We start from the raw sequence: 23,504 nt of genomic DNA on the forward strand, positions 1-23,504 counted from the left end.
CACGAACGAACAGGCAGCCGAGTCGTGCCTGATTTAATTTCATGTGATTCACGGCTTGGAGAAACATCAATCGGTCCTGAATCAAATGTGGACCCGAGGTGGGACGCCATCCAACAGGCCCAACGGCACGCCCTGACGGGCCCTGGCTAGCGCATGTGCCTGCAGCTCAGTGGGGTTCCCCAGAGCGCACGGCGGGGCTCGGGCTGCGAGCATGGGAGGAGTGGAATGCATCCATCAGTGGGGTCTCAGGAATGGCATCACCACGGAAATGGCCGCTGTCAAGCCAAAACAAGACACAGGAAACAAACCACTCTCAAAGTTGGTGCTGGCCGGCCCTCTTGCGCTTGGCAGGACACGGCGGACAGGCAGGGGTAACGTGGCGACCTGACCGAGTTCGAGCCTTTGGATGAGTACCTAGACCATTACCGCTTTAACAAACTATCTAGACTGTAATCGATACAAGGACGATAGCGTTCGCCGCAACAATATTTATAAGCCCGGTCCTGTTTGTCCCCTTGCCCCCATTCGTCCTGGTTTGGAATAGAATCCGTCCTAGATTAAACGTCCGTCTGCTAGACATTGTTCTTCCTCTGTGTGTGTGTCTCTCTCTCTTCGTGTGTGTGTGTGTGCGTATGTGTGTGCGGACACCTTGGCGTCGTTTGGTTGGAAGCGCAAGGGTTAAGCTGTGCGTTGCCCCAGGCGCAAGCAAAAATAAGCTCTCGATCAATAAAAAAAAAAGGTGCTCGGCAAGGTATCTCGTAAAAAAAAAAGAGCCAAAGAAGAAAACTTGAAAGTCGGGAGAGAAAGAAGCACCGTCTAACCTCGCCTGACCTCACTATAGGCAGGCGGCGATGACGACGCAGCGGCCGCCGGAGGAGCAGCGGCAGCAGGCGGCGCTTCCCGCGCCGGCGACGACGTCTCGACGCCGCTGCCCCCATCCACCGCAGGAGCGGGTCCCGGCCCCGGCGCCTCCCCTCCTCCCTTCTTCCCCTCCCCGGCACCGACGTACGGCGGCGGCGCCTCCCCCAGCTCGTTGAGCCCCTCCTCCCTGCGCTGCCGGGGCCTGGAGTGGCCGTTTGCGCCGCCGGGCTGCTGTTGCCCGCCGGGCCCCCCTCCGGCCTCGAGGTCGGCAGCGCCGTCATCGCCGAGGCCCGCGTAGGGGTGGTGGTTCCCGCCGCGCCGCCTGCGGCCCGTCATGGGCACGCCGCCGCCGCCGCCGGGGCGGCGGTACGAGTGATAATAGGATGGGTCGAGGTTTCTGTCGCCGCCGCGACCGCCGCCGTGGTAGTGCGCAGGGTGGTCGTGCGGCCCGCCCGGCGCGAAGCCGCCGAGCCCGTAGCGGCGCCGCATCATGGTGACGCCCAGCGCGAGCACGCCGACCGTCATGACGACGAAGAGCGGCACCACCACCAGGCGCCACCGGCTCTCCTGCTCGGTCGACGTCGACGTCGACGTCGGGGTCTGGGTCGGGGTCGACATTGTGGCCAGGTGGTGATGGTGGTGGAGGAGGAGGAGGTGGAGGTGTCGGCGCGTGGACTCCCCTTGCCTCGCCTAGAGTGCAGATTGCGGTGCTATCCTTGCGTCGAGCCGCTCTCAGCCGGCGGGCCTGCGGGGAAGTCGATTGAGTCGGGTCGATCGCTGGCTGCGACGATGGCGTGGTGGGGCTGTGCGTTTAGACCTCGCTGGGTTGACTAGACTAGCTTTGTGGCTCAGAAGAAGCTCTCGCCGCGAATCGATGTCGACATGATCGTGTGCGCGCTCGCTCGAGGAGAAAAAGTCCGAGTCGTCGGCGGTTGGATGCCCCTGCGCCAGGGTGCGTCTTCTCCCCGGGCCTAGGTAGGTGCTAGGCTGGGTAGGTGTGTTATGGACGTGATGTGTGTGAAGGGTTGCTTGTTCTTTATTGTCTATCGGTTCTTGTCAGGATGCGACGAATGGCCAACGACGCACAAATAAAAATGGATGGGGAAAAGCGAGTGAGACGAGGAGGCCCGGCCGTCTGAGACACCATTCGGGGCTTTGCAATCTCACCTCGTTTCTCCCGCGAACTATGTTGGGTCGATCCGGCAGGGCTCACCCTTGCTTCATGCACGCCGCTGGGTCCAACAAAGACGTGCTGCGTGCGGGATGGGACTTGCCGACAGAGGAGCCGAGCCCTTGTTTTGTTTGGAGGCGACGACGAGGGTAGCGGTGAGGGAAGGCACAAAGCAAGAAAAAAAAACAACGGCTCGCTCGTTTGTGGTTCGGCAAAGAGAGAGGGAGACAGGTAACAAGCCAAAAAGGACAGGGAACCACTCTCCTTGGCCCACGGCACAACCCTTGGAATCCCAGCCTGTTTGTTGATGTCACAACCCTTGGCCCCGAACCCCTGCCTGCCCTACCCTGCCTTACCCTACCACGTAATATAGGTTGGAAATGGGTGGTGGCCTAGGACGAGGCCTAAGGTGGAATGGCTGCGACTCTCGACTTCTCGGTTCGGCAGCCTTTTTGAACTGGGCGTCCCAAAACAGAGGGCCGGCTGGGGATTGTTGGACTACTGCCTAGGCAGCTAGCGCTAAGAGGGACCGACTCACCCGAGAACCAGACAGGCTGCGAGCTGCGTCATGTCAGCCCGCCACAGCTACGCTGCACGTCGTCTCCTTCTCCCAAACAGCATTGCGAGAAATACGTTTCAACCCAATGCCATGCCACCTCCCTTTCTGCCTTGTGTCTAATGCCGCCACCGCATCCGAAGTCCTCGTCGAAGCCTCAGGAGCGACAGGGAACCGACACAGGTCTTGGTTTTGAGGCTAAGCCGTTTCGCATCCTCGTGCAGAATCAGCCCGTTCCCGCACTGACCTTTTTTTTTTTTGCTGGGAACGTTGGCCAGACCAGACCTAGACAGAGAGAGAGATTGACCGTCATTGGCGTGCTTGATTGACCAAACAAGCGTCTGCCGATCGTCCTTCTTTTCCCTTGGCGTTTGGTCGTCAGCCCGGATCGTGGTCCGTCACAACTCCATGCCAGCACATCACGGTCGGACATGTGCACTTACTCACCCCACGCATCCACCACATGATTGGACCTCTAGTTCGATCAAGACAGCTCACACACTGTCACTGTCGTTGCTTTACCTACCAAGTGATATGATCTACTGCTACCACCGAGCGCCTATCGCGACAACCCACGCCGTCAAACCATTTAGGAGCTGGCAAAACCGTGACATTCCTGTATCAAGTTTCCTTCCACAGACAGGCTCCAAAATTCAACCAAATCAACGCAAACAACCCCGAGATCGATACTTCTCACAGCCCACAAACTCCAGTCCGCCGTCCTGCTGAAGGGCGAGAAAGTTAAAGAAGCAATGCCATACAAGCTAGAAGCTACCGATAAACCATCTTTGTTATTCGGGGGGACGCCTGTTACGTGTCCATCTGGAGCCTCGCTGCTCTTTTTATCCATCCTTCTCTTCCTTCTCCATCGAGCCATCCCGCATGATGCGTGGTGCGATAAACCGAAGCAAAAGCCCACGACATATTATGAAAAGAAGAAGGCAAAGAGAGAAGAGAAAAAAGAGTTGCCAACCCAGAACAGAACCCGCCATGCTGTGCTATAATAATAAAAAAAGGGTAAGGGGGAGAGTGCGACTAAAAACATAATGGAAACCATGTCTAATGCTGGGTGCTTGTGTGCGGGTGAATACCTAGGGGGAATCTGATGCTGAGGGGTAGGGGATAGGATAACGGAGGGGGTTGTGTAGGAGAAACGAACCGGCTGCTGAAAACAAAACAAGCCTCGACACTGCTATTATAAACAAGAATAATCATCCCCCTTGGGAAGGTGAACTCGACATGGCGCTTATTTTCTTTTTCTTCTTTTCTGCTCCTGTTTTCCCACAAGGTGGCTTGGACAATATCTTGACGCTAGAAGCTGGCGGTGAGATCAACATCTCTCATCACTTCTCGTCCTCGCCCTTCACCTTGTGTTGCTCGAGCGCAGCCGCAAGGGCCTTACCCTTGGCCGCGTCTTTGACCTGGAGCATCCAAGTCTCGAGCCCGGTGCCGCTGTCAGACGCTGCTGGCACCTTGACGTACTTGTCACCCTTCTCCGTCTTGTATGAGAAGTCGGGAAGCAGCACCTTATTCATCACGATGTTGCCCCTGGGCTCTCCACGCAGCAGAATCCGGACGACCCCCGTGGTCTTGTGTTTGAGAAGCCTCACTGGGCCCACACCCATAGTCTTCCACGGGGACTTGTCCTTCTTCTTGCCGCCCTTCTCGTCGTCCGAGTCGTCGCCATTGGAGAGCTTGAGTGCCTTTCCGCGCACCTCAAAAACGACGTGCTCGTCCTCCTCGCCCGGTCCTCCTTCTGTTAAGTTGATTTGCGCCTGTTTCTCCTCATCCCCGTCGTCAGCCTTCTGTCCTTCCTGCTCGCTCCGGTCCGCAGCCGCTGGCTCCGGGGTGCCTTGCGCCGGAGTGGTGGCCAGACTCGAAGCTCCTCCAAGAGTAAAGGGGGTATCTATGGAACCGTCACAGTTGAGTATAAATTCACTTGAAGTTGACTGAACTGTGTAAGGTCGAATGGGTCACTTACTAGTACCTGTCGAGGTGCCGCCCATTGGAGGAGCGAGGTTGAATATGGGGGCGGCGGCATTGCCCTGGTCAGGAGCTACACCGCCACCGAAGCTGAAGACAGGGGTTGAGGTGCCGTTTGAGGGCGCGGTGGAGCCGCCACCGAAGCTGAACATGCCGCCAGACCCGTTACCGGCGGCCGGCTGGCTGGGAGTTCCGCCAAAGTTGAACGACACAGAAGCGCCGCCGTCGCTGCCGCCGGCAAATGGGTTCTTGAACGAGTTATCGCCACTGCCACCGAAAGCAAACGAGCCCGGGGCCGAAACAGTGCCTGATCCAAAGAGAACAGAGCCGTTCTGTTCGGCGGGCTGGGTGCTCTGGTTTGCGCCAAAGGTGAAAGAGGGGGTGGAGGTCCCGTTCTGTGTGGTACCCGCGCCAAAGCTGATAGTCGGCGTGGCGGTTCCGTTCTGCGTAGACCCGAACGAGAATGACGGGGTCGGCGCTGGGGCGGCGGCAGAAGAGCCAAACAGGGTGGACTGCGTCCTGGGAGTCTCGGTCGTGGCCGCCGTGCTGCCAAACGAGAAAGAGGGTGTGGCCTGAGGGGTGGCACCAGTGGTAGAGGCACCAAAAAGAGGCTTCGTAGCCGGCGCGGCAGAGTCCTTGACTCCGCCTGAAGCAGGCGTGGAGCTACCGAACAGGGTAGAGCTGCCTGTTGCGACTTGGGCTCCGGCGCCAAATAGGGGCTTCGCGGCAGTGGTGGGGTTGGCAGCGCCAGATCCGAAGCTAAAGGTTGGTGCGGCATTCGCAGCAGCGGGTGCCGAACCAAATAGTGACTTAGACTCAGTGGGTTGAGATCCAGATCCGAAGAGCAACGACGACTTCGGAGGGTCCTTGGCAGCACCCAGGCCAAATGTTGGGGTCGAGGATTCCTGGCTGGGGCCCGAGCTGAACAGAGACTGAGCCGCTGGTGTAGCACCAAAAAGCAACGACTTAGGGGCCTCATCGGTTTTGGGTGTAGCACCGAAGAGTGACTTGGGCGTCTCGTCGGCTTTGGGTGCGGCGCCAAACAGGGACTTAGGTGCCTCAGCAGGCTTGGAGGCACCGAAAAGGGTTTTGGGCTGCGAAGGCTCGTCAGCCTTTGGTGCGGCGCCAAAGAGGGACTTGGGCGCGTCGTCGGGCTTTGCGGCACCGAATAGGGGCTTAGGAGCGGCGGTGAAGGATGGCTTCGAATCGGAGGGTGCGTTGGGATCTGCGCCAAACAAGGGCTTGGAGGTCGAGTCAAACAAAGGCTTGGTCATCGAGTTGGAGTTAAGGCCGAACGTAGGCGTGGGTGTCTGGCCAGGCACGGCTCCGAACATGGGGTGGGCAGGGGTTGCCGACTTATCAGCAACAGCCTTGACATCCGATTCGGGCTTTGCGACTGCAAGTTCCGTGCTGGAAGACTCCTTGAAACTGGAAAGGTCGGTAGAAGAGCCGCCAAACATGCCCGAGAGCTGGAAGGCCGGAGCAGCATCCGCCTTCTTCTCACCCAGACCAGCGGTTGCAGCAGGCTTGCCGAACAGGGAAGTGGCTGAGCCATTAAGCTGCGAGCCAAACAGACTCGGCGCCGCAGACGCCGGAGCCTGTCCAAATTTGGGGGCGCTGGTTGCCGTCTCGTCAGCCGAGGGCTTCACGCCAAAGCTAAACAGCTTCGTGCCAGCGGGAGTAGAGTCCACGGCGGCGGGTTGCGCAGTGCCGAACTTGATGGGCGTGCCGGCAGTCCAGGTCTGGTCTCCGCCAAGAGGACGCTGGTCCTTGATGGGACTCACGGGCCTCTCGTTCTCTGAAGCGGCTGGTGTCGGTACGGCGGAGTCGAGAAGTCGCTTGGGCTTCCCGTCCTCGCCTTTCGTGATGCGATCAAAGATGCTTGTGCCAGTGGCAGAGGCGCCCCCAGCGTCGGAAGATTCGCTTGAAGAAGGGAAAGCAGCAGCCGCCCCAGACTTCTTGGCACCAAACAGAGGGCCAGCCGGTTGTGGTGTAGCAACGCCTCCACTGGCGGCAGCGCTCGGCTCATCGCTCTGGCTGGCATCGGGCGCCTCAGACTCGTCTCCCGAATCGCCTTCATCGCCGGCATCGTTCTCGGCGCCGCTAGCTTGAGCAGAGCCCGTATCCGACAGGTGCCCGAAGATGTTGGGCTTCGGAGCCGAAAGTTTTGAGGCGGGAGACTTGGCAGAGTTCTCAAAGATGGACCTTGTGGCAGATGCTGTGGTAAAGGCGCTGGACTTGGGCTTCGAGGTGGATGGCGGCTCCACCGACATTTGGAACGAACCGGCAGGCTTGCTGTTAGCAACCTGCTCGAAGAACTTCTTGGTAGCTGACGGCGCCTTCGCAGGGGATGGGGCGGCAGCCTTTTGTAGCTTCGAGGGGGCAGCGTCGCCATGATCATCAGCCAGGCGCTTCTTGTTGCCCTTGTTAAGAGCAGGTGTGGCGCTCTCCATCAGCGGCTCGCGCTCACCACGAGCGCGCTTTCCCTGTGAAGCGGCAAAGTTCATGCTGCTCTTGCCCGGCTCTTCCGAGGCCTTCCGCTTCCCACCTCCGCGCGATAGAATGCCTTCGGTGCCGTTCGCATGGGGCTCGTTGCCCGGCGCAGGTGCGCCATCGGACTCGTCGTCGGGAATGCCATGATCGGCCTTCCACTTCGACACGACCTCCTGAGAGGGCTTGATGCTCTTGAACTCGTATAGGCCGTAGCGCAGCATGATCAAGCTGCGGCTCTTCTCGTACTCCTTTGCGAAGTTGAGGATGTTGAATCTCCAGTCCTTCTTGAGATAAATCTCGTCAGACGCGTATTTGAGCCTCCGCAGGTCAAGAATGCAGAAGAACTGCTTTCTCTGTGCCTCTGTGAAGTCCTTGGGGCACAAATCCGCCAGGTACTCGTCCGCGTAGATAGAGCCCACTCGGTTTGAGTTTTTCGGAACCCTTCTCGCCAGCTCCTCTCCAGAGAGGTTAGTAGGAGGCTCGGGGATCTTCATCGCGAACAGCTCGCTTGGTGGTATCCTGGACATGCCGCGACCAATGCTCTCCGACGTAGAGGCGCGGCCATCGACACTCGGTGTCCCGGCTGAGGGCCGCAGCGACTCCTTAAAAGGCTTGGGTGTGCCTCGGCGGGGAGCGAATGCGAAGCGACCGCCATCGGGGGCGATCGAGGCTCGGAACATGGGGCGTGGCGAGGCGGCGGCCACGGAGAAGTTGGTCGCCTTGACTGTGCTGGTAGACAGCTTGCTCGAAGGGCCCTGGGGGCGCTCGTGGATCTTGCGACCGGCCATCTGCGTAGTTGAGGCACGCACGACGGGGCTGTCGGGGGATGTTGAACGCTCCTGCTGGAACTTGACACGCGGTCGCGGCGTATCGCGATGCATTCCGTTCTCGAGGGCAGGCAGACGATGCGCTGGGATAGAGAGCCTCTCAGGTTGAGGCTCTGGCTCGCTGCGCATCTTAACCGCAGAAGAAAAGATCCCCCCCGAGATGCTTCCCCACCAGCCGGACTGCCTCTTGTCAGGCGTAGCCATGGCGACGGGTCGCGGTCGCGTGTGAGATTCAAAGAAAGGAAAGTTGGAAGTTTAATTAGGGTAGTTGTCGCGTCGTCGACATTGGACAATCGCGATGATGGCCGTGCAGCGGAATGGGATGTCGTCGCTGGTTGAGGTGCGGGTTTGGCGCGAAAAATGCGAGCCAGCCAGGTGCGTCGAGGCAGGCAGCCACGCTCGCGAACCGAGAGGGCCCGATGGACCGGTGGAAAAGAAAGAAAAACAAGCCAAAAAGTCACCTCGTGTCCTATCAACAAAGAGGTCGATGGAGCGGGCAGTGGAAACAGCAGTGTCGCTGTCCTAGACGCGCACGAACGGCGTCGACAACAGAGCGAGGGCGCTTGGGTGGATTGTTTTGGGTTGGGGAAGCGCCAGAAAAAAAATCACAGATTCACGGTGCGAACGCCCCTTGGGTGGGTGCTTGGTGCGAATATTAAAGCGGGCCCCATAGAAACGAAAAGATGCGTGCAGGGGCGTGAAGTTTGGGCACAGACCATTCAGCGCCTTTCGGCCCAAGGGTGCGCCATCCAAGTAGCGTGTGCACGGGCCATGTCTTTCAAGCTTGCCCCCTGGCTGGGTCAAATGTGTCAACAGCCTGGACACGCGATTTCCGCCTGCCCACGTGCTGCCTCAGGCATCGACGGACTGGGAGCTCCCCACGAGTCAGAGCGGACCTGTCCGATTCATTGGCCAAGTCAGGTTGTCTCGCGTCGCCGGAATTTCGAGCCTCGGCGGGAGTCAGGCTGCAGTGATGATTTCAACGATTGAGCCCGGACCAAATGCATCCTTCCATTCCACCGCGCAGGGACCGGTAGCATGCAACTGAAGCATGATGCTTGTCAGGGCTCGAGAATACTTGGAAGCAGACCGTATGGCCCCAGCCGTCATGGCGAACTCGAATCCTCGAATATTGACTTAACGCCCGTCGAATCTGCACATTTGTAGGGACCGGTTTCTGACAAACATTACAGCGCTGTCGAGAATTCAAGCGAGGACCGATATATCGTCCATCTAGAACAAGCAAGTCGGATTAATCGTAGTAAATCTAAACCAAAAGCCCCCGGTACCGCTCATAGCTTAGCCTTGGTCTGGGCCTTCTTCAGGATGGGATCCAGCTTGGTGGCCTTCATGACATCGCCCTTGATCTTGAGCTTCCCGCTCATGAACAGCTTCTGCGCATTGGCCTTGCCGATCACCAGGTTGCCGAAGTCGGCATCGGATAGCGTCAGGGTGACTGCAAGGACGTTTGCGGAATGTTAGCACTAGTCCGGCGCCTTTGTCATACGTCTATCGTCATATTGCCATGCAGCCAAAAGATCCCCCAAGAGCAACTCACCATTCGGCTTCTCTCCAAGACCCTTGGCGACCTCGCCCTTCTCGCGCAGGTCAATGTGCCAGCTCTCAGTCTCACCCGCAGTGTTCTTGAGGGTGAAGGCGAAGAGCGCCTTGCCCTGCTTGATGGCGTCCTTCTTATCGGCGTCGTTGCTAAGGGCGCTGGCGATGGCGTCAAAAGCGGCCGAGGAGGGGAATTTGTCTGATTTGGGCGAACCAAGGGGACCTGTAAGCAGCAATCCAGAGCAGAGGCGATATCGCCGAGCCAGATAAAAGTCACGGAATGGATCGTGGCTCGATTTCCCACGCGACAAACTCACCGTTGGCGAGAGACATGACGGATTGGGTTCTGTGCTATATGGAGAATAGATGATTGTACTGAAAGGCTCGTCGGCGTCTGTGCGACTTTGCGGGATGAGGTCACAGTGAAGACAACGAAATGTTCCAGAGTTCTAAAGTGTAAGGAGGAGTAAAGCCCAGGAGCTGATGGGGCTGGGCAAGATGTATTATATCTGCCGGGAACAGAGACCTGGCTAACCCGAGACCAGGGTGTGCCTCTTCCCGATGACGCTCCGCGCTCGTCGCATCGCTTTTGCGCCGAGCAGGCGCCCGCACATGTGATTGAACCTCGGTGCATTTTCCAAGGCGTGTCACGCCCGCCCTCACAGCCCACCGCTGGGACTTCCCCACACAGGAACTGCCGCAGGCTGGGGGCGGCGGCACGAGGCAGACCCTCTTTCAAGATGAGAAAGAGGGCTAAAGCACTGGTGCTGGGCTCTCCCGCCCTCCCATTGCCCGGCCCCCCTCAACTGGTTACTGCCGGAGGGAGCGAGTGCGAGTGCGCAATGCTGCGTCGCATTGTGGAGGGCGTGTGGGCGTATTGCGTATTCCACCCCCGTCGCGATCGCTCAGGGCCTGCAGCCCGTTCGTCTCGATGAGACGCCGCATTCAGAAGGCCTGTTCTCGGGTCAAAAAGGGGGTCCAATCGTTGGCGTTCGTGTCACATGGCCGCGATGTCAAGTTCAGTTGATGGCGTCCTAAATAAACGCACTCTAATTTGGGCCGGCAGACGGCCTTGGTCTAGAATTCCTGTCCCATCCTTGAGCGGTGACCACATCAGGTCGAAGCTCGAGCTTCGGTTCATCATGGCCGGATGCGGGGTTAGGGTCTCATTCCACCAACCGCCAGGTCGGCTGCGCGCCAATTACGCCCCACAGCACGCGACAGCAGTCGAGTAGCACGACGCGGTGGGTTTGCAGGGGCCGAGTAAATTTCCAGCGGTGCATGTCGCAAAGACCAGTGCATCGGAGACGGGCGGACCGAACGACATCAGCGTCTCGGGCACTATCTGGTAGGCGACAGAAGCAGCCATAGAGCCAAGCAATACCGAATCTCCGGCCGCTAAAAGCCGAATAGCCCATACACACAACATCAACATGTCCTCATTAAGGAGAACGGTCCACGAAAGTCTCCCGTGTAGGTTCCCTTCAGCAAGCTGCGCTCCAATCCGGAGAGCACTCTCCTCTAACCCAAACCGCCCCCTCCCCCAGATGTCGACCCGGACCCGACCCCAGCCCAGCGCGCGGCGGCCCAGGCCCTGATCGACACGGAGCTCGACGCCTCTCCGGCGGTCGGCGACCACCCAGACCTACCCACCGCGTACGCGCCGCGCTTCACCCCAGCCCTCGAGGCCGAGCTGGCCCGCGTCGCCGGCAGCGCCGACCCGACCAAGCCGACGCCGCTCCGCGCCATCGACACCAAGCGGTACGAGGCTCAGGACGACGACGACGACGACGACGGCCAAACCCAGCCTAAGGACCCGGCCGCGCTCGAGGCCTCCCTGGGCCGCGCCCACACGCTGCACGCCTACCTGCGCCTGCGCCGCGAGCACCTGGCGCTGCTCGACGCGCCCGAGGGCCGCAACGCCTGGCTGGTCGGCAACTGGCAGCTCGAGGCCGAGCTGAGGACCGTCGAGGCCGAGCTGGCCGCCGCCCGCCGCTCCGTCGACGCCGCCGCCCTCCGCCGCCGCCGCGCCCAGGACGGGGCCGCGCCCGAGCTGCGCGGGCTTGACGAGTCGTGGCGCAAGGGCGTCGGCCAGGCCATCGAGGTCGAGGTCGCCGCCGTCGCCCTGCGCGCCGAGCTGGACGCCGCGGCCGCAGCCCGCTTCCAGCAGGAGCAGGCCGTTTGAGAAGTGATGCCTCTGGGTGAGGGTTGTCCTTGAGTGTTTTTTACTTTACACGGATTTTAATCATACAGAAATACATATCAAGGCGTTCTGGATGGGTCAAGGAGTTTGGCAATTTCGACTGCCAGGTTTTATGGGTATAGGTTTGCGCGATAGAACGACAGATAAAAAGAACACATCAAACCCCGCGCATATGTTTTAAACTTAATCAGGACGGGAAAAGCAAAGATAGCCTATTCGAGGACGAAGACGGCAGGGTCTGTTCGCGTGTAGGTATTAGTGCGTGACCTTACAATCAAACATGTACATGAAAGACTGCTTTCGTAAACAAACTCAAGAGACAGACAGTATCAATACGACAGTAGCGAGGGACAAAGTAGGTGAAAACTGAATTGATAGTGATGACCCATAACGCCTTGTTTTGACCACATCGCCCAGCACAGGATCCTCTCGGTCTTGTAAACAAATCACACATAAAGACAAAGCCCCTCCCGGTATGAATGGAAAGAAAAGGAAGGGAAAAAAATAGAGACAGAAGATGATTCCTTCCAAAGTCAAGCTGTCCAGGATTGGTCTAGAGTTGCTAGGATTCATTCCAGACCAATTTCGCGCGACAAACGGCGACTCAATCATGCCGACTGTAGCGGGTCAATGTCCTCTACTCCGGTCTTAACTTCCTCGTACCTGGTTCGCCTCAGGATTTCCTCGAGGGGACCAAGCAGGCTTTGGAACGAGTTCTTGTCCAGAGTGGCAACCTTGCCGTCCGTCTTGCCGAGGACGCTCGCCGCTCGGCGCGTGTCGTTAAGCAGCGCCAGCTCGCCAAAGAAGTCGCCCCTCTTGTAGCTCATGACGGGCTGGGCTATGCCGACCTTGTACGCCTCAGCCTCGCCGCTCACCAGGATGTAGAACTTCTCACCGGGATCCCCCTGCTTGATTATCAGATCACCGGAAGCGAAGCTCTCGTCCTTGAGCGCGACGATGAGCTTTTTCCTCTCGGTAGCCGTGAGAGGCTCCAACGCCGGCACGCCCTTGAGGAACTTGTCGTACATCTGGTAGCGCGCCGAGTTGGTTTCCATCAGGATGCGATTGAATGTCACACGGTCCAGAGCCCAAAGCACGCAGTTGGCCTCGGCCGACATGACCGTGGCGTTGCGAAGGGCGTTGTGCATGAGTGCGATCTCGCCAAAGTAGCCGCCCTCGGCGACAGTGCCCTCGTGCTTACCGAGTCCGTCTGGCCCAGGCTGCATGGCGCCCGTCGGGTTCTTGTAGACATTGAACGAACCCTTCTCGACCACGTAGAAGTAGTCGCCAACATCCCCTTGGATAATCACCTGACACCGAAAATAGCATTATTAGTCGGGGTTGCATGGCCCAAGTCAGAAGAGAAGTAGACTCACCTTGATATCCTTGGCAGGGATGTGCTTTTCTTGAAAGGCGCGAATAACCTGTGCCCTCTGCTCCTCGTCCAGCTTGTCAAAGACAAATTTGCCCTGCATAGCTTCCTTGAGCCACGCTAGCTGCTCGTCGGTCTTTGGGTAGACGGGTGGAGTCCAGTTGTCATCTGAATCCGCTAAAGGCTTCAGCGACTCGGCCGAGACAGAGGTTCTCCGAGCAAAGTTGTACTGGGCAGGGTAGCCCTCCGGATTTAAGTGATGCCGGGCAACAGAGAAAGGGTCATCGCTGGCACCGTCTGAGCCTCCAAACGGCCCTTCAAACGGCCCTCCAAAGGGTCCGCCAAAGGTCGCGCCAGGGCTAGTGTTGAAGTTTGGGGTGGTCGGAGACGTGACAGCGTCCCCATCCTCCTCATCCATGACGGGCAGGACCACGGTAGGTGTGGGCCTCCTCTCTTCGGTCGGGCTGAATGGGTTCGAGTTCGCCCCGAACGGGCTGGTGAAGCCGCTCGTCGACATTCTGGGAAGAAGCCTGGGGGTATCGACTTGACGCCGGTGTGGGTGTGGTCCAGCAGGCTATCGGTGCTGGAATCGTGCTTTTGATGGGCTGCTGCCTGCTAGGTTAACCGAGTAAGCTTTAGTAACGGTGGGTAGGCGGGAGATTTCTTGGAGGGCTGGTGGTTGTGCAAACTGCAGCTGTTGTCACCAAGGAACAGGAACAGACAACAAAGCTGGGGGTTCGGGCTGAGATAAAGGGGCATATACCTGGCAACTCTAGCTCCGTCCGGTGTACCGGGTTGCCGAGGACTTATGTGGGTGCGTTTCTGTTGCTGGTGCAAAGTGTTAGACGTAGGTGGTCGGACCCTTCTAGAAGGTTACGGGTCGCATGGGACTGGGTGGTCTGAGGAGTATGATATATAGGGGAAAGCGGCAGTGGACGGTAGCTTGTGGGAAGACGGATCGAGCTTGGACGATGAGTGAAACCTAGCACAAGGGTGCATTAAAAGAGACGTGTGGTAGAAGGAAGCCCGTGTGACTAGATGACAGGGCGCTGGCGGGATGGCGGGATGATAGGAGGGGACAAGGAAGGACGGCGAGTCCGAGGCAGCTAGGGGATGGCTACTGGGTAGTGAGTACATGAACAAACGACGGGACTTACAATAGGCGCAGGGCAGTCGGGTTGAGTGCAATAATAGTGAATACAAGTATGAGATGCGCAGGACGCGAGACAGTAGCTCTTTAGGTCGGTATTGATGTTGGGGTCGTCCTAGTGACTGGGAGTTCAATGTTAGATCGATGCAAAACAGCGCGACAACAAAGGGGAGGACAGTAGAGTCGTGTGCTCGCGGCGGCGTCGCGGGGGTTTCCAGTTGATGCGAGATGCAAAAGCGAGCACAATAGCAGAAACAGGGCGAACGTACAGCTGCAGAGGCGGAAAGAATTGACTGTCGGTGGAAATAACAGAGACAGGCGCGGGTGGTGGCTCGAGCGATGGCGTTGTCGCTTCGTTCGATCGCGAGTTCGCTGACGAGGTGGAGGGGAATGTTCAGCGTGGCTCGGTGGTAACAGCCTCGTCGACGGGACGGATGGGCAAGACCGAGCGAGGCAGGAGCACGAGGAGGTTGCCGTACGGGTGGGTGGCCTTGAGCGACACTGCCCGGGAAATCGAAGCTGGCGAGAGGCAGGTAGGTTGGCGAGATGGAGAAGGGGCAGTCTGGACTAGCACGCTCCAGCTTCTGGGCCGGCACAGAAAGAGGGAAAGTGGAGGTGGGGGCACCAAGAGAAGCGGGCGACGGGTGTCGTGCTGCTGCTCGTCACCTCCAGCGACCCACCCGCCGCCTGATGGCAGCCAGTCAGGGCGCGCCGGGACCCCAGCACGGGCCAGCCCATGACAGGCAACAGCCCCTCCCAAGCCAGTCATTTTTACGTCGAACCCTTCTAGAACGTGCACGGATCGTAGAGAGGCTGCTGCCACCACCCACCTCTTAGCTTCGATGCTTCTCTGAAGCTTCCGTGCAGTTGGGCGTGTGCTTCAATCCAAGATGACGGCGACCTGGACTGCTGCTGCTGCTGCTGCGCCAACCCTGCGCCGACAGCGCCCAAGGCTTGTCCATGCCAGGGCCGCCTTAGCTGCACCTCCCCAGACAGCGCAGCGCCTCCACGTCAGCAGCGTTGCCTATCCAAAGCACGCTCGGTTTCTTGTGCTCTGTCCAACCGATATTATCGAATGCCTGTGCCAGGTGAGACTGAGACCTGCTCGACGGAGCTGCCGCGCATGCTGTCTAAGCCGGTAGTGTACACTGTACTGCCCTCGTTTCTTGAATGCGCTCGAGGCAGAGAATAACCTGAGGACCCCGAGCTTGTTTTCCAATCCCATCTTCCATTGGAACCCTCGTGCCCCAGCTTCGTCCGACCACATTCGACGTAGCAAGGCACCGGATTGGATCCATGTCAATTTTAGGTGACAGAAGGCCCATTGATTCGTCCAGTCCCATCACGGTTCCCTTGCCCTTTGCAGAACGATCACCAACCTACGCAGGAGTGGCACAAGAATGACGCAGGCGCAACCCCACTGAAACATTGTGCAAATCCGGAGGAACAAGTGTTGCTGCCGATGCTGCCGTCGCCGAGCGCTTGCTCGGCTGTACTTGGTGATGGCAAACGACTGAATCTGTCTGGCCAGTCTAGTTGGTGCCAAACCTTGCCGGGTGGGAAGGTAGGAAGGTGCCTCCCAGAGGTAGGTAGAGGTTCCCAGCAGCTATTCCTGCCTACCCAAGGTATGTTTGATCACCGGGCTCTCGCATAACACCGGAAGGTGATAGTCGGCAGGCACATACAGCCGGCGCTGTAGATAGGTGGCTACGTGGTAGGGACTTATTAAATGATGGGCTCCTGAAGGTGAGAAGGAAGCCAAGGTCTCTCTCACACACGTGCTTCGACTACTCCGCCACGGCGGCGCAGTGACCATTGTCGCCCTTGAAATAACCTGCAAGTTCTCACTTAGCACGAGCGGCCTATCGAATGATCTGGGGAGAGATGGAAAGTGCAGATGTAAGGCCATTAACAGCTGGGCAGATGACGGAAGGAGCAAGGAAGAATAGGAAGCCCCAATATATCAGAAAAAACGCAGCTGGCAATTCCACGCAGGCCAAATCAACGATCAACGGCACTAGAACGTATTGCTGTGCTGAGATGGGAGGACCGTGCGCGACACAGGCGTCCAAATTTAGACTGGCCGCAGCGCTGGCCGTGCCTTTGGCTGCTGATGCACACGACTCCAGCACGCGTTGTGGCTGAGCAAGGGGTCCATTCAACTTCCTTGGGCCCAACCCAAGTCGAACGTCCAGTTTCCTGCTGATGGACGCGCCAGCCACATCCTTGACGACGGGCTCCGCTCCATCCTTTTGAGGCCTGCAACCCCCAAAACCGCGCGACATCGCTTTCGTCCACAGCGACGGAACAATCGGAACCCACGACAGCATCATCACGACACGACCCTCACGACCGCACGACCGCGCCCAGACCCTAGCACAACCGCGAACACGTTCCAGCCCGTCGGTCGCCCGACTCCAGCAGCGCAGAATGGCCGGAGGCTCTCCTCCGCCGCCGGGGCACACGGATTCCATCAATTCACACGAGGACGAGTCGAGGCAGGAGAAGAAGAAGAGCAAGAGGCCCGCCAGTAAGTTGCCTTCTGCTTTGTGTCCGCTCCTGGCGCGCCCGCATGTTGGATGACTGATGGATGCGCCACACGGCCGACTTTTACTGACAAATCCCCGTCCCGCGCAGACACGGCTTTTCGACAACAGCGGTTGAAGGCATGGCAGTATGTTTGTCCAACACTCGGCCCCTATTCACTCCTGCCACCGGCCCCGAGGACACCACATTAATAACAATGCGACAGGCCTATTCTCACCCCAAAGACGGTGCTGCCGCTCTTCTTTGCAATCGGCGTCATCTTCGCCCCGATCGGCGGCGCCCTCTTCTACGCAAGCACAACCGTACGTCTCCGGGATCCCCTCGGGCGCGCTAGCTGCGCTAGACCAACACTGACATGATGATGATCCTTTGCTCAAGGTCCAAATGATCTCACTCGACTATACAAATTGTGCCAACGACGCGCCCCTCAGCAACACAACGCTTGCCGATATGGACGTCGGTCTCGTCAAGTCACAATTTCGCTCGACGAGCCCCGTCAACGCCAAGTGGCGCAAGACGGAGCGCAACGTGACCTTTGATGGTCAGGACGTTTTGACAACGACCTGCCACCTCCAGTTCGACATCCCTGAGACCATGGGCGCTTCGGTGCTCATGTATTACACCCTCACCAACTTTTACCAGAACCACCGTCGCTATGTCAACAGCTTCAACGACAAACAACTCAAGGGGCAAAAGGCCGATCTTGCTGCCATCAAGGGGTCCACCTGCGCCCCTCTCGATGTTATCGGCGACAAGCCCATCTACCCATGCGGCCTCATCGCCAACTCCATGTTCAACGACACGATCGGAGAACCCGTACTGCTCCAGGTGCCCCATTCGACCGAGAGCAACCGCACCTTCTTCATGACGGACAACAGCGAGATCGCTTGGCCGTCCGACTCTGACCTCTACGGCAACTTTCCGGCAGATATGAAGTTCGACGAGGTCGTCCCGCCCCCCAACTGGAAGCTGCGGTATCCCAATGGTTACACCGATTCGCGCCGGCCCCCGGATCTGAAAACGTGGCAGGCCTTCCAGGTCTGGATGAGGACGGCCGGTCTGCCCAACTTTAGCAAGCTGTATCGTCGCAATGACACCGAAGCGTTGATCGCCGGGACCTACAGCGTTGCAATCGACCACTGTAGGTTTCTTTTATTTTGAATCCCTCTACACCCTACAGACTTTCCTCATGCTGACCTTTGATCTTAGACTGGCCTGCGGACAAGTTCGCCGGGACGAAGAGCCTACTTCTCACCACCAAAACCGTAATTGGTGGAAAAAACCCGTTTCTGGGTATTGCCTACATTGTTGTTGGCGGAATTTGCATCATCCTGGGTGTTATTTTCACCGCGAGCCATCTGATTAAGCCAAGGTATGTCGCTGCCTCTAACCGTTTGCGGTCCCCTCTTATTCCTTGCTCCATTGCCATTTTGCTAAGCGCGGCGCTGCAGGAAACTTGGCGATCACACCTATCTCTCCTGGAACAACGCCCCGGCTGGCAAAAAGGGGGCCACTGGTGCGCCGCCGAGCACGGCGGTGTCCTCCGGGCGCGACTTTGGCGGAAGGGGTGAAGCATAGGATGCTGGAGAAGGCTCTTCGTCATGGTCGCCATCGCCGTTCCCCTCTCTATCGCCCTCGTCCGTCACCAAGCCTACGATATCAGCCGCGACGGCCACGGCCACGCGCCACCGGCAACACCAACTCGCCACGGACACATACGACAGTCGTCACTTGCCTCTCTCGTCCTCTAGGATCTCTCGCTCTCCTCTCACTCCTTGCACGCCACCCAGGTCTCGCGTCCCCAGCGCCTCTGACGATGCAACGACACTGGTAAACAGCGTCAACAGCCTTACCAGCATTCCAAACAGCAGCACATGTCGCACGCTGACCAATTTCAACGGTGGTACTGGCGCCCGCGGCAGCCGCCATCACCGGCTCGCCAGCGGCAGCATCGTTAGCCATAGCACGTTGATTCTGGGGCCGACTCCTGGTACCCCTAGCATTCAAGAGTCGCAGGCAGACTCGCCTGCTGGAGACGAATGGTGTCTCATAGCGCCGCAACGGAGCAGAGCATGAATCCAGTTCCGCAGGCTTCTTGGGCAAGTCTTCACGGTTTTGTTCCGGCCCTCGAGAGTTCATTGTGGTTTCTTTATGGTTATTATTCGTATCGGAGCCTTGGTCGTGCATATTTTATTCTAGGCCTTGTTGAAACATCAGGATGATGTAGGGGTGGGAATGGTAAGGCCTGACGCGGAGGTCAACTAACAGAACGAAAGCATGAAAAAAACAACCAAACCCAAAAAAGAGTACCACGCTCTTCGACCTTGGAAAGCAGACAGCAACACGAATTGGCGTTCGGGACTTTTGTTTTTGTTTCCTATGGATTTTGTTAATCAGGGAGGGAGGGAGTTCGGCTCCAGTGGCAGTTTTTTCTTTTTTTTCTTTTTCTGATTTGTATGAGTACCATCATGCCGCTTATTATTCCCATTATACTTCCCGCGCTACCGTAGCCCAAGTTCCAAATCCTCGCCATGCAGCTTAGTCTGATACGCATACCGCGGCACGGCATCAACTGCCAGGCTGGGCGGCCAAGCAGACTTCTTCCGGCCCCTCGTCACGCCAGATGGTTGGTTGCACTACCGCCATTGCTGGCTTCCCGTGACTGGGGCTCATATATGATGGCTAAATTGGCTCATCCCCTTTTTGCTTCCCTGGGGCTTCTGCGCTTGCCCACTCTATCCCCGTGCAGATCGGCAGTCGGAAGACATGGGGCATTGAACGGACTGCCAAACTGGGTGGTTCAAATTTCAATGCCACCGAGGGAGGTGCAACTCGGACTACAGCTCCGGGCCTCCAGCACTTTTTCTCTTGCGCAATAGAATATACAAGATAATGGGGTCAAAGACCACCAAGGTGGACAGGCCAGTCGCATCCCCAGCGACCGGAGCTCGATGTGCCTCTCCCCGCTGGTACCGAGCTATAAGCATAAAACGCCATCGGTCGGCTGGGGTGTCTGCCAGCCCAACCGGTCGTGATTCTTCCAACTGTCGGTTCGGGCGAATAAGCCCGGCACTGTATCTGATTATATTGCCAGGCCCCCATTTTGCTACCTTCCGTTCCGCCCTCAGTCCAATCTGGGTGCCCCGCCATGCACGGGGCGGAGATGGCTTCGCCTGCGCTCTTTGGGACCCCATAGCCATGAAATGCAGGCGTCGTTCTCTTTCAAAGGGAGTGAATCTGATTGGCGTCGCTGGGCCGGGGGGTGGCGCTCCAAGAGGAATGCTACGCCCAGCCGCCGTCACCATCTCTCAAATGCGGCCAAGGATGGCGGCAACTTGGAGATGTGGTCGACTTTACGCCGCGGGTCAGGGGGGGATGTATGCTTCCGAACGGCAGAGAGGAGTGATGACACTTTAGTGCCGGATCAGGGAGGCTCTTCTCTTCCCCTGGACACTCCTGGTGTTTGCTTTTACTATAAGGAGTGTCCTCAGCCCCCCTCCGTGATATCTCCAGTCGCCTGTCAGAGACGACCTTTGACAGTAGCGAGAACCGCCCCCGTCCTTACACCATCACCGCCGCTACCAAGCCATCCCTCAGTCTGCCTCCTGAGAGATCTCTCCATCGCAGCCCCACACACAACGCCGCCGGCCATGAAATTCTCCCTCGCCGCCGCCGCTGTCGCGGCCTGCGCGCCGCTCGCGTCGGGCCACGCCATCTTCCAGAAGCTGTCGGTCAACGGCAAGGACCAGGGCCAGCTCAACGGGATCCGGGCGCCCAACAACAACAACCCGGTCTCGGACGTCAACAGCAACAGCCTCACGTGCGGGTCGCCCGGGACCACCTCCCAAAAGGTCATCGACGTGGCCGCGGGCGACAAGCTGGGCGCCTACTACGGGCACGTCATCGGCGGCGCCCAGTTCGCAAACGACCGCGACCACCCCATCGCCGCGTCGCACAAGGGGCCCATCCAGGTGTACCTGGCCAAGGTGGACAATGCGGCAACGGCGAGCAGCAACGGGCAGAACGTAAGTTTTTTTTTTTTTCTTTTCTTTTCTTTTCTCTTCTCTTCTTTGCCAAAAGACCTCAAGAAGCAGAGAACCTAGAGCTGACCCACTATCCCCCCGCCCATATACCCAGTGGTTCAAGATCGAGTCCCAGGGCTTCAACTCCCAGACCAAGAAGTGGGCCGTCGACGCGCTGATCGCCAACCAGGGCTGGTTCTACTTCAACCTGCCCGCCTGCGTGGCCCCCGGCCAGTACCTGATGCGGGTGGAGCTGCTGGCGCTGCACAGCGCCAACCGGCCGAACCAGTTCCAGTTCTACAGCTCGTGCGCCCAGATCCGCGTGTCCGGGTCGGGCAAGCTGGCGCCGGCCCAGACGGTCAGGTTTCCCGGCGCTTATACGGCCAACGACCGCGGCATCCTCGTCAACATCTACGGCGTCGCCGGCGCCACCGACATGGCGAGCTCGGGCGGCGTCTACTACCCACCCGGGCCGCCTGTCGTAACTTGCTAAAGGGGAAAGAGTGTGTATTTGGCTGGTTGGTTGGTTGGTTGGTCGGGTGTCATGATGCTGGCTGGTTGGGTACTTTGCATAGCAGGCCGACATCTCTGTGTACCACTTGTGGCATGGGAGCGTATGTGTTGAGTTGATCAGAGAATAGAATATCTGGCACCAACCGCCACGCGACTGTGTCACCGTCTCTCTTGTCCAACTATCCGACCCTTGCGCGCTCTGCTGGTCGGCACCAAAGAAATTCCCCAAAGCGCAAGGGCTTTAGATAACACCAAAACTTGGAACCCGGTCAACCTGCTGTGGGCGTGATATGTTCCCGTGGGCCAAAACCCACGTTCCCGGTGTTGGCTTGTTCGACATGTAGATGGGTGCATGACCGGCCTGCAAAAAGACGGCTGCGCAGTACCACCTACCTAGGACAGGAACGCGAACTCGTGTCGATATCGGCTGCACAATGACTCTCTCAGCTGCTTTGAGCTGGCTACCTAGCCAAACCTTGACGAGTCGAGTCGGCACGGAAGCAATTTCTTTTTCTGCACTGTGGCATCTAGCAATGCTGGCCATAAAGCCAGAAGATGGAAATGCGGGTCCCGGTATCTTGTATCTCGAATGTCCACATTACCGGTTCAGATGTGGGACGGCAAGGCCGTGTTGAATGAAGGGATATCAATGAAAATTAGAATATGGGATGTATGTATCCAGTAGTATGTAGGGGGGTATCTCTCCACCCGTAGGGACTCCCCATCAGGGTATCTCGCAAAGACGCCGCACCATGCAAGCCCTCCACAGTTCAATGGTTGAGGGAGGTTGCATGTGCGTCTATCCCTTCCCCAAATAGGCACTCCCCTCTTAGGCCTTGGCGGCTTTCCGGGCCTGCAGCTTCTTGTGGATGAAGATGCTGATGAGCAGGATGGCGACGGCGCCGACGATGGCGAACACGAGCACGACGCCGACCTCCTGCTTGGCCCAGTTCTCCTCCTCGCGCTTCAGCAGCTGGGCAGCGGCGTCGCGGGCGACGAGGACCTTGCTAATGGCGGCCATTGCGGCTATGTTGTGTGTTGTGTGTGTTGAGGGTGGTTGAGAAACGCGAAGGGGGATGGTATCGTCGTTTCGTTGGTCTAGCAGTATTTCCGTGTCAGCTCATCGAGGCCAAGATTCGCGCCAGGGGTAGATTCTGCGCTGCCATGTGTGGTTGGACCCAGCATTGGCTGCTCGGACAAGGAGATTGGCAATATATGCGGCCGAGCAGGCGCACAGTGCAGTCCTGGCGGTTTGGCTCGCGTCACCGTAGCCGAGGTAAGCCCCAAGCACTGCTGGTGCGCAATCCTTTCCGGTGAGCAGAAGCTTGGGGGAAGCTATAGCTTGGAAGGACAAGCGATTGGGTTGCTGCGATGGTGTCGGGAACGCTTCCAGGGCAATGGGGAGTGCTGGTGTAGTCCAATGGCATTGGGTGTTGAACTGAGGGAGTTCAGGGCGAGGGAATTTACCGTTTCGCGGTTCTCAGGTGCTCACGAGGGAAACCCGATTAGCTGGCTTCGATTAGTATGTGGCGTTGTCGAATCGAGGACCGTTATGGCTCGACCGTTGTAAAGTGTATTGGTGATGTGTTATTACGAGGAGAGCCGACGAAGATCAGGGCGATGAGTCCAAGAGGAGATGACGGGTTGCTGGAAGCTCGGCCTGATGCGTCGAAGGATGAAGAAGGAAGGAGGGAGGAAGGAAAGAAAGAGGGAACAAGACTTGGGATGCAAGGGGAGCGACAAATAAAAATGGCGAAACAGGACAGCAGCAGAGCCACATGTGAGTAATGTGACCGCAAGAAATCTCTCAGCAGGAAGACAGGCAGGGCCACCGCCGACCCAAGCTTCTCACCATGGAGCTCGCACTCAGGGCTGGCAGACCTCCAGCCATTGGCGGCGGGCACCAACAAGTCGAGCACCAAGACCTGAGCTTGCCCGAGCATCGAAACATGGATGCAGGATGCCGTTCCCCACCGCGCTTCTGCAGGCCGGGACCTTGACCAGGACCCTGCCACCCTTGGCCCTCATCCCTCCCACCCCGCTCTGCCACTACGCCCCGCCCGTGCTGTGGGCCAATGTTGCCCCGTTTGCGACCATGCTAAGCTTTTCTGCCCCCAGCGCCTTGTCCCACAGTCGCACGTTTTTTTTGTCCCCTGAGCACCCTGCCGTTGCTTTCAGCGATCGCTGTCGCCTGTTCTCTCTTTCTCCGCAGGGCTCGCTCGGGACGCGAAGGCTTGGCATTTTTCGTT

The 23,504-nt window shown here is 58.2% G+C and overlaps 9 protein-coding genes across 9 annotated transcripts; 3 read left to right on the forward strand and 6 right to left on the reverse strand.

Moving 5' to 3' along the window:
- Nucleotides 1-358: 358 nt before the first annotated feature.
- On the reverse strand, nt 359-2,764 carry GGTG_07058 (hypothetical protein). Its single transcript, XM_009224882.1, has 2 exons — nt 2,029-2,764; nt 359-1,904 (listed from the first exon to the last, which is right to left on the reverse strand). The coding sequence occupies exon 2, from the start codon at nt 1,477-1,479 to the stop codon at nt 817-819; it is 663 nt and encodes a 220-aa protein (XP_009223146.1). The 5' UTR covers nt 1,480-1,904; nt 2,029-2,764; the 3' UTR covers nt 359-816.
- A 299-nt stretch (nt 2,765-3,063) lies between these two features.
- On the reverse strand, nt 3,064-8,541 carry GGTG_07059 (nuclear envelope pore membrane protein POM 121). Its single transcript, XM_009224883.1, has 2 exons — nt 4,570-8,541; nt 3,064-4,494 (listed from the first exon to the last, which is right to left on the reverse strand). The coding sequence occupies exons 1-2, from the start codon at nt 8,093-8,095 to the stop codon at nt 3,932-3,934; spliced, it is 4,089 nt and encodes a 1,362-aa protein (XP_009223147.1). The 5' UTR covers nt 8,096-8,541; the 3' UTR covers nt 3,064-3,931.
- A 524-nt stretch (nt 8,542-9,065) lies between these two features.
- On the reverse strand, nt 9,066-10,034 carry GGTG_07060 (fatty acid-binding protein). Its single transcript, XM_009224884.1, has 3 exons — nt 9,766-10,034; nt 9,450-9,647; nt 9,066-9,347 (listed from the first exon to the last, which is right to left on the reverse strand). Exons 1-3 carry the CDS (start codon nt 9,779-9,781, stop codon nt 9,184-9,186), a joined length of 378 nt encoding a protein of 125 aa, XP_009223148.1. The 5' UTR covers nt 9,782-10,034; the 3' UTR covers nt 9,066-9,183.
- Nucleotides 10,035-10,685: 651 nt separating this feature from the next.
- Nucleotides 10,686-12,031, forward strand: GGTG_07061 (hypothetical protein). The gene is made up of 2 exons (XM_009224885.1): nt 10,686-10,921; nt 10,996-12,031. The coding sequence occupies exons 1-2, from the start codon at nt 10,882-10,884 to the stop codon at nt 11,631-11,633; spliced, it is 678 nt and encodes a 225-aa protein (XP_009223149.1). The 5' UTR covers nt 10,686-10,881; the 3' UTR covers nt 11,634-12,031.
- A 228-nt stretch (nt 12,032-12,259) lies between these two features.
- GGTG_07062 (cAMP-dependent protein kinase regulatory subunit) lies at nt 12,260-13,540 on the reverse strand (the record flags this gene model as incomplete). Its single annotated transcript, XM_009224886.1, has 2 exons — nt 12,260-12,961; nt 13,028-13,540. 2 exons carry the CDS (start codon nt 13,538-13,540, stop codon nt 12,260-12,262), a joined length of 1,215 nt encoding a protein of 404 aa, XP_009223150.1.
- Nucleotides 13,541-14,567: 1,027 nt separating this feature from the next.
- Nucleotides 14,568-14,942, reverse strand: GGTG_07063 (hypothetical protein; the record flags this gene model as incomplete). The annotated part of the gene is made up of 1 exon (XM_009224887.1): nt 14,568-14,942. One exon carries the CDS (start codon nt 14,940-14,942, stop codon nt 14,568-14,570), a length of 375 nt encoding a protein of 124 aa, XP_009223151.1.
- A 1,371-nt stretch (nt 14,943-16,313) lies between these two features.
- GGTG_07064 (cell division control protein 50) lies at nt 16,314-19,329 on the forward strand. The gene is made up of 6 exons (XM_009224888.1): nt 16,314-16,703; nt 16,811-16,847; nt 16,926-17,022; nt 17,099-17,861; nt 17,930-18,092; nt 18,172-19,329. The coding sequence occupies exons 1-6, from the start codon at nt 16,604-16,606 to the stop codon at nt 18,296-18,298; spliced, it is 1,287 nt and encodes a 428-aa protein (XP_009223152.1). The 5' UTR covers nt 16,314-16,603; the 3' UTR covers nt 18,299-19,329.
- Nucleotides 19,330-19,833: 504 nt separating this feature from the next.
- Nucleotides 19,834-21,422, forward strand: GGTG_07065 (cellulose-growth-specific protein). The gene is made up of 2 exons (XM_009224889.1): nt 19,834-20,745; nt 20,858-21,422. The coding sequence occupies exons 1-2, from the start codon at nt 19,924-19,926 to the stop codon at nt 21,233-21,235; spliced, it is 1,200 nt and encodes a 399-aa protein (XP_009223153.1). The 5' UTR covers nt 19,834-19,923; the 3' UTR covers nt 21,236-21,422.
- A 445-nt stretch (nt 21,423-21,867) lies between these two features.
- On the reverse strand, nt 21,868-23,064 carry GGTG_07066 (hypothetical protein). The gene is made up of 2 exons (XM_009224890.1): nt 22,723-23,064; nt 21,868-22,353 (listed from the first exon to the last, which is right to left on the reverse strand). Exon 2 carries the CDS (start codon nt 22,274-22,276, stop codon nt 22,085-22,087), a length of 192 nt encoding a protein of 63 aa, XP_009223154.1. The 5' UTR covers nt 22,277-22,353; nt 22,723-23,064; the 3' UTR covers nt 21,868-22,084.
- Between the last annotated feature and the right edge of the window lie 440 nt (nt 23,065-23,504).

The sequence above is a fragment of the Gaeumannomyces tritici genome (assembly GCF_000145635.1).
Source record: "Gaeumannomyces tritici R3-111a-1 unplaced genomic scaffold supercont2.3, whole genome shotgun sequence".
Taxonomy (NCBI): domain Eukaryota; kingdom Fungi; phylum Ascomycota; class Sordariomycetes; order Magnaporthales; family Magnaporthaceae; genus Gaeumannomyces; species Gaeumannomyces tritici.